The sequence below is a fragment of the Juglans microcarpa x Juglans regia genome, chromosome 6S (genome assembly GCF_004785595.1).
Source record: "Juglans microcarpa x Juglans regia isolate MS1-56 chromosome 6S, Jm3101_v1.0, whole genome shotgun sequence".
NCBI lineage: Eukaryota > Viridiplantae > Streptophyta > Magnoliopsida > Fagales > Juglandaceae > Juglans > Juglans microcarpa x Juglans regia.
Window position 1 is genome coordinate 22,256,822 of NC_054605.1, and position 9,522 is coordinate 22,266,343.

General features: G+C 38.9%; 1 protein-coding gene across 1 annotated transcript; it reads left to right on the forward strand.

Annotated features, from left to right (window-relative positions):
- The first annotated feature begins 7,783 nt into the window (after positions 1-7,783).
- On the forward strand, positions 7,784-8,608 carry LOC121236717 (zinc finger protein AZF1-like). Its single transcript, XM_041133146.1, has one exon. The coding sequence runs from the start codon at positions 7,784-7,786 to the stop codon at positions 8,606-8,608; it is 825 nt and encodes a 274-aa protein (XP_040989080.1).
- The last annotated feature ends 914 nt before the right edge of the window (positions 8,609-9,522 follow it).

The window sequence follows — 9,522 nt, forward strand, 5'->3', positions numbered from 1 at the left end:
ACCCACTTAGAGAGATATAAAAGTAAATTAAAGCATGTCAAGTAACACAGCAGACCAACCTTACAGCATGTAAAGTAAATTAGTTTGTTTACTGATTCGTTTGAGCTTTTTATCAAACACTTGGCGTCCATTTCCATTTTTGAATACAGAAGACCAACCTTACAATTCCATCCTTCCTCATTACATCACAACAATCTTACAAATACTGATAGAAAATATATTCCCTTCACCTCCAAGAGCCAGAACAAGAAACTACATGGAAGCTTTCAAATCATTCTTACATTCAGAATCACTTCCATGTAAATCCAATAGGGGGCGGAAATGGGTGTTTATATATAAATCCAACAGAAAAACAACATCAGGTAATATATATAAATCGAATCAATAAAAGAAAATGAAAGAACACATGGACAACATCAAGAAGCACAAAATAGGAAATCAAAGAAATCTGCAAAGAATAACCAGCACGACAGCACTCTTACGGACAAAATCTGGAAATGTGCAAAGGAATACCAAATCACAGAAATACCAGATCACGACGGAGAGAGGGGCGGAGAGCGTGGCGGAGAGAATGCGGAAGAGGGGTGGCAGAGAGGGCAACTTTCTCGTGTGAGCTCTGTGCAAGGGGATGGAGAGGAGGGATGGTAGCCGTGCGTGATCCCCTGCAATGGGAGCACATTCTATAATTAGTGAGATGCCTACGTGGCACTCAGTCATTGAAAGGCTGTTTTTTAGAGAGAAACAGCTGACCGGTTAGAAGATTTATCCCAAAAAAAAAAAAAAAAAAAAAAAAAAATGGAAAAAGCTACTTTGCCTCTTCACTTTGCCTACTCTATTTGACTGCTGGTCAAAATTTTTTTATTTTTTATTTAGTGATTAAGGAAGTGATTTTAAGTGTATTGGTGTATTTTTTTTATTTTTTTAAAAATATTTAAATGTATTAAAAAAATGTGAAAAGAAAAAAAAAACATTTTACGTTGGGCGGTAAGCCCAACGGTCAAGTTGGGGCGGCATAGTAGCCACACCCAAATAAAATTGATGAAAACGCTTAGACGAAGAAGAGGAAATTGACGATTCCAACATTGCAGAAACGTCTCCCTCAAATTTCATGTCTCCTTTTTCATTTTCCACCCCAAAGACAACCAGAAAGAAACTGAAGGCTCCTTTTGGAGACTTGGAGTGCAAAAGCGGCCATGGATTCGCAGCAACAAAGAGCCAGAAGTCCACAGCCTCAGTCGCAGACACCTCTAGCTCGGTCTCAAGGTGTTGGTAGCGGAGATTTCACAGCGATTCTCACAGTTCTCTTCTCCTCCGTAGCCATCTTCGTCATGGTATACAACTTTCAAAAGCTCTATTGCCATTTCGTTATTCACAGGATGTTATGCAATTTAATATCTCATTCATTGTTGTATCCACTTTTTTTTTCTTTTTCTTTTTAAACTTCTTGGTCTTTTAATAGTGTTTTAGCATCTAATCCATCACCCTACCGGTTTTTTGTCTGATTTCATTTTGCTGTGTTCTCGTTTCTCTAGGATTCTCCCAACTTGATCCAAGATTTTTTTTGTTAATGCATCATTACTTCATTATCTTAGTCTAGGAAGTATTTTCAGTTTGAAAGATGGTGATTTGCAGGGATTAAGAAGAGAGAGAAGGGGAGGGATGCTAAGGGGAATGGACGAACCTTCAAGGACGTTTTCGTTTTCTCTTCCTACACCAAAACACTATTTTAATTTTTGTTAAGTCACGTTTCGTGCGCAAAGGGTGCGCAAAATGTATCCATAATTTTCCTTTGCTAAAACTTATCAAAAACTCTTCATGCACTCATTTTTACGTACTCTTTTATGTACTTTATTAATGTGATTGATTGTATTATTTTTTTAATATAAAATAATTGCTTTGGTCAATCATAAGTGGAGTGCGCAAAAAATACACAAAAGTGACTGTATGTCGCAGAACTCAAAATTTATACTGGGCTGGTTTGAGTAGTGAGTTGAGACGAGATGAATTGATATAGTTTGTAAGTGATAGTAAGTTGATTTGTGAATAGTAATGAAATGTTTTGAGTTAAAATATTTTATGGAATTTTGGGAAATGAAAGAAAAAAAATTGAATAAAAATATTATAAAGTTAAAATACTTTTAGAATATAGTTTTTTAATATAATTTTTTTGAGATTTCAAAAAGTTGAATTATTTTTTGTGTTTTATTTATAAGTTCGAAAAATTTGTAATAATTAAGAAATGATTAAATGAAAAATTTGAAAATTTGAAATTGAAAAGTGTTTGTATTTGTATTGTTTGGATATAGAGATGAGATAGAAGTATCTCTCTATCCAAACTAGGCCATTCTTTAGAGTTTTGTTATTCATCATCTTACACACCACACACCATACTTATTTTTATTTTATTCATACTAAACTAATTGAGTTCTTCTACTCATTATCTATATACCAAACATTTGAAAAAGGAAAAAGATTAAAATTAAAAAATCATGTATGATGTGTAGTGTAGTATGATGAGTAAAATTTTTCATGTAGGATTGATTTCCGAAGTGTAAACATTTTCATCCATTAATTTTGCCTTTTTGATACAAAGAATGCCCATTGCATCTACAAAATCTTTATTTATGAATTGGTGTGAATAACACACTTAATAAAATATTTATATGACATAAATTGATTTAGAAAAAAATTTAAAAGTTAGAATTCTTAGCCCGCTTATACCAACACTCCACCCTCTGTCTCCACAAGCAACCTTCCACCCAAGGAACTCCAAGAACCACCGAATAGATACACCAAATTTTTTCAGCAAAATCTCCTCCTGCAAGAATATGATTAATGTCTTCATAAGTATAACTGGAACAACAATCACAACGGGAAGCGACAAGAATACCAATTCTGCAAATTCTGTCATCCACAAGAAGACAATCATGTATGGCCTTACACATAGTGATCAAAATTTTTTTTGGAAGAGGAGAATGCCAAATCCATTTTGCCCAAGGGAAATCTAGACCCCTCAAACGAATACAATTCTAACCACTCTTAGTAGAGAAATTTCCGTCATCATTAGGGAGCCATATCAATATATCTTTCCCATGTTTAACCCTACCTAGCTGCAAAATAATGTCTTTAGCTTTTTGATGACCAACCAACCGAGCAAAAATCTCCATATTCCAACCCAACCCAGTTTTACAATCTTCCAACTTAAGATTTGGCATATCCGAAATCTGAATATTATCGCAAAGAGGGGCATCATCAGCCCACTTATCATGCCAAAAAAGGAGCTTACCCTCCCGAACTTTCCATTTAGAATTAGCTTGCATTAAATGAATACTTTGCAAGATCATCTTCTAGAAAATAGACCATTTCTTAGGATCCACCATAGAAATATGTCTATCACCAACATACTTAGCATGAAAAAAAGGAGCTTACCCTCCGAATCATTCCTGATAATATTAAAATCTCCCATCACCATCCATGGTAACTGGTGAATATTAGCCGCCATCAAAGAATCCCACAGTCTTCTACACCCCAAATAGGAGCATTTCGCATATACAAATGTAAATTGGACAACATTCGGATTATCAATACGAACTGTCAAGAGTTGATCTCCCATATACTCAACAACAAGATTTAATTCCTGAACCCAAAATATCCATAACTTATCTCCGTCATCAACATTAGAGCAACAACAGTCAAATCACAAACGATCACGCCACAAATCTAAACAGGAATTACTTACCATTGGCTCAGCAATAACAAGAATTTTAGGAAGAAATTTTGATACCAATTTTTTAAGACGCTTTCTCGACGTTCCAATCTCCCGAGCATTCCAATACAAGAAAGATGTCTTCATAAATTAAGCCGGGCGGGCTTATTTACAACCCTGGAAGAACCTCTTAACTTAATACATTTCCCCTTCCATTTATTGTTCAAATGAGAATCTGAATCTGAGGCCACAAGATTGTCTTTAGCTAAGTGTTCTAAAGCCCCTTCCAAATCCGAATTTGAGCAAGTGTGATCATTTGAGCAATAATTCGTACGTTCAACCTCCTCACAAACTGGATCACATCCTTCCTGGGTAGAGACTTCATCTAGCGTCCGTTGATCATGGCCTTCCGTATGTATATCCTCCATAATGGGTGCAAGCATGACCCCAGTTTGCAAACTTGCCATATCAGAAATAAGACCTATTGCCAACTCTTCTTGGACTATATCCAAATGCAAACCATCATTTCCTTTTAATGGCTCAGGTGCCACCGAAATCCCCTCCTTAAGAACCACCACCTCGGTAACAGCCAGTTCTGCATCCATTGATATACCATGCCCAACCTGGTCAATAACTGGACTGCCCCTAGTCAGCAACTAAGTTGTGGAACCAAGCTCTCCGTCGTTAACAACCTCTTCCTGCTCTAGTGTTGGAACAGCTTCAGTTCCTCTACCTTCAACAACATTCATTCGGTCCGTTTCCGAACTCTCCAATACCTGAACATTTGGAATAAATTTCTTCTCATTCAACGGCCTCTCTCCCACCTTGCTAGATTCACCCTTCTGAACAAGACTCCCACCCTTGGTTTCCTTGATAACCCAAGCTTGTTTGTCATTGCCTTATCTTTTGGTTCCTGCAGCTTCACATTCTGTTTCTTGCCTTCACCTTTACAAGTCTTGGAGTTATGGCCTTGAACATAACACCTTTGACAATATGCCGGCAATGTCTCAAACTCAATAATTTGATAAAGACTTTGAGGATTTCGGGGGGTACCAATCCACAAAGCCTGAATAGGCTCTTTAGAAATATCCATCTCTAAACAGAGTCTTGCGCCGTCTGTACGAGTAGCACATCGAGTGGGATTGTCTCACTTTAGAAATCTTCCAATTGGAGCCATAATGCTGCGAAGGAAAGACTCATGATAATAGTTTGGTGGAAGACCCGGCATCGTGATCCACACTGGCACACAGACAGGTTCTTGGTCTTCTTGGAATTCAGTAGTCCAATGAAATACTCTATATGGTACTCCATTGATTTCACAATTCTCACGAGCGAATGCCTTAACAAAATCTTCCTCCAAAGCCAGTCACACGAATACGTTCTGCGGCCTACTCATGGATGAAACAATCGGTTGGTTCGACAGACCCCATCTTGCTCTGATGAATGCTCTTATGAAATCAAGATAGGGTCTTTGTCGAAGGAATTTCAATACTAGGGAGTATTGAAAAGGTATAGCCGAGCTGTCCACTTCATCTTTAGATAAGACAATACATACCTTTCCATCAACAATTTTGTGAGAGCGGAAGGGTACCACGACTTCAGGGATGGGCTGAGGGGTCTCTAGGACCATGTCTGCAAAGGATATGAGGAGAGGAGCAGCCACCGAAATGGCCTAATGGCCTTCGGCGGTAGCCATGCAAAGCCCCAATCGCTCACGTAGATTGGAGCGTTTCTTGGAGTGAAGAAAGCAAGGAAGGCAAAGAAGCCAAGGAAATGTGAGGTAAGAGAAAAGTTTTTGGATTTGTTTTCCACTACTCTTCACGTCTTAAATCTGGAATTGGGGATGATGCCATTGGATAGTCAGGAATATGGAAGCAGTGAAAATGGAGCCACAAGCAAATATGGGCTCAACCCATCCTCCACAAGCAGTAGCGATGATAACTCTCAAGAGTTGGGTAGGAAAGCCAGCCGGAAGTAAGGTCCTTGAGCAAATTAACTCAATACTTCCTTTCCAAAATATGACTCAATTGGGTAAGAAAAACAAAACGACGAAATCGAATGGATAAGAGAAGTTGAGAGGATTCGCCAATTTTGGACTCGAGAGACTTGAAAGAGAAGTGAGAGGATTCGAGAGAGTAGAGGCCAAAAGAGACGAAATAGAATGAGTCAGGATTTTTAAAAAAAAAAAGGATTACGGATAACCGGATTACAAATAGGTATCTTACATTTGGGCTGATAATCGGCCGGATGCATTCGATTATGAGTTTTGGACCGGAAAAAAGGGGCCATAACTGCTTGGATGCATCCGAATTCCAAGTTTCGGATCGGACCGAAAAAAAAAAAAAAAGGGGCGGTTCAACATCCCTACTCTAGAGATGGCAATAAGCACGGACTTTAAAACCAAAAATTTTCTCATTGAAAGCTTTTAAGAATCCCGATCAAAAGATTTATGTCTTGGGCTTAAAGCAAAGATCTAAAACAGAAAAGCATATATATATATATATATATATATATAATCGTGATCTTCGGGAAATTATGAAGCTTTTAATTCATGCAATATTATGCAAACAAGGAATTTTCGGGCTTTCCTTCCGCACGCAGATCGAGCTCCAGAGAGAGAAGAGAAGAAAAACAAAATGCTCTACCTTTTTTTTTTTTTTTTTTGAAGCAACAAAATGCTCTACTTGGTAACGCCTACCAGTAAGAGCGACGGTTTATATGCATTGATACTGCTTTATTTATGGTAGATTCTGAAAGAGCGGAATAAGATGTAAAGGGACAACCAACTTGACAGTCTCGCTCATCTTTCCATACAAAGCCAGAGACGCTTCCCTTCCTTGAGCCTTTATGCTCTCTCCTCCTTTTCTCCCTTTTCTTCCAGTTTTTTCCTTTTTTCTTGTTTTATGGGTTTTGTATACCCAGCTAGCTAGCTGGCTGGGTCTGGATCGATCAGAATCTTCGAGGAAACACAACCCCCCCCCCCCCCCCCCCCCCCCCCCCCCCCCCCCCCCCCCCCCCCCCCCCCCCCCCCTCTAAAAAAAAAAAAAAAAATCGGTTTTCTTGTTAGCTAGCTACCAATATTTATCTGAATATTCTAGTCATTGTTTCATAACTTGTTCGTCGTCTCGTGCTCTGTCGTACCCTCTAATTAAGAGATAACTCATGATCAGTTACTGGAGAGGGACACAGAAGTCTGCTGTCCAGTCTTCTTCGACACATGATTATGTTAAGCTAATGGACGAATTAAATCAAGGGAGTCAGATTCTTGGTGATGATCATCATAAAATGCCTTCCGCGGCTGAGAACGCAGACTACTCAAGGTCAAGAATTTTGGGCGATAATATATATACCAACGGGAATGGGAGGCTTTGCATCGAGCTGAAGGTTACCAAGGCCAAGTTGGTTGATCAACAACAGAAACAAGAACACCCTCTTCCTGTTGTTGCAAAAGAGTTCCCTCGCATCTGCAACATTTGCGATAAAGGCTTTGGCTCTGGCAAAGCCCTTGGCGGTCACATGAGAATGCATGTTCAAGCCAGAAACAAGGAGCTCCTCGAAAATATTCAGAACCCAAAGTTCAAGAAGCACCCCACTGCCGCTGATGATCTTTCCACTGCTCGTCGAGCCAAAACCCATGCAAGCGTTTCATTCATCGGCGAACCCACTTGTTACGTTTGCGGTAAGAAATTCCCGACCACAAAAGCATTGTTTGGCCACATGAGGTCTCATCCTGGAAGGCCCTGGCGAGGAGTTGTACCACCTCCACCAGAGAAAACCAACGCAAGCTCTTCGTCATCGACCCTATCGGATGATAAGATTGGTTCTGCTAGTGCAAGTATTACCTCTTCAGAGGCTATCGTGGTTAATTTGTCAGGTTCTCTATCGGCCTGGAAGGTCACTGGTAAGAGAGGCCGGAAAAGCATCGCCGCCTCCACCCGCTGTTACGGAACTTCTGGTCTTTCCCAGGGTCTAGAGGAGGGGATGCAAGAAGCTGTCTACGATCTCATGATGCTGGCTAATTCCAATCCAAAGAAAAGATAAATTGACGACTCAGATCCCCAGGTGGCCATTGACAATATGGATTCCCCAACAAACGCAAGGAATTTAACATCGAGGAACGAGAAGCTAAGCAGCCATGATGAACATGTACCCAAAAAGATCAATGAGGACAAGGGGAACGAAAAGACTACTCTAGAAACTGCTCCATCAAATGCGAATTGGAAATTATCGCGGGAGGATGGAGACTGGCGACCCAGAGACTACTTTTACAGGAACGGCGCTGCTCATGAGCGTGAAGATCTGTTGCATCTAAACTATTCTGATAACAGTGAGCTCGTTTCTGATCACGATGAGATCTCGGGGAAAATGATGATAAGGAAGGTCAGGAAGAAAAGCAGAAAGACTATGGATCATAGTCACATTAATAAGGTTCCAGTAACATCCAATATTAGATCATACATATGCAGTATTTGCAATAAATCATTCCCAACTCACCAAGCTTTGGGGGGTCATAAGTCCATCCATAACAAATTAATGAAGTACAGGCAGACTATGGATGAATCTCATTTAGCAGCAAATGACTCAGCTACTGACGATATTTATGGACACCAAGTGGATGATCAAACTCATGTACTTGCAGCAGGCACGTACCGATGCAAGATTTGCAACAAGACATTCCCAACAGGTCAGGCATTTGGGGGTCACAAAAGATGTCATGTGGAATTGCAATCGAGTCAATTACCTGAAGAAGCTAAAGCTCAATCTAGTCAAGTAACATCAGCCGGAGAAGCCAGTCAGATCACAGGTCGAAGAATTTTTGATTTTGATCTCAATGACCTTCCAGCTATGGAGGTACTTGAAGAAGGTATCGACGTTGAGTCTGTCTTGTATGTACGGATTTAATTCATGACTGAACACGCAGCAGCTAGTTAAATAATTTTTATGGTTCATCCTCGAACAATTCAGTTGGTCGGTTCAAGTTCAATCTTAATTGGATTTTTTTTTTTTTTTGCCTCTGTCATGATATATAGTTCATTAATTTATTATAATTATTAAATCCTTTTTTCTTTTTAGACTGGTCTTGGTTGCATGCAGTAGTGAGATTAACGGTTACGTAAAGAGGAACCCTCTTGGTTCTTTCATGTATTAATTAATGTCCAGCAGGCTAGCTGGCTCGCTTTTTAGAAAAGATCTGAAATAGCTTATAAATTTGCAGTACGCGTCTAATTTGACGATGATCTCTATCTAATTTATAGCTATGATGAGAGGGAAGTAATAAATAATTAGTCAAGCATAACATTAATAATTCGGCCTAATTTCTGGTTATTATTTGAATTTGCAGTACTACTCCATTTTAATTCAATATATATATATATATATATGTTATAAGCTGGTTATACGCATGCATGCCAATTTACGTGATGACTACATTAAAAGGTTTGTTAATTTGAGAGGAGCCTATAATATAATATAAGAAAATATAATATGCACGAGAATCCCTCGCAAGCTAGCTAGATGATCAAGAAGCAACTAATTGTTAGCTATGAGCTAGCTGCAATGGCATGGCCTGGCCTGGCCAGGGTACGTTTGGGCAGTGAAAAGTGTTGAGAAAGAGTTGTGAATAGTAGTAAAAAAATAATAATAAAATAATAATAAAATATTGAATAGTACTAGTAAAACGTAATGAATAGTAGTAAAAAATAAATAAAAAATAATAATAAAATAATAAATAGTAGTGGAGTATTCTGAAAATACTTAAAGTATTATTGATATGAAAATCAAAGTTAATTTTGTATCTTCCACGAAGACCCGCCTAG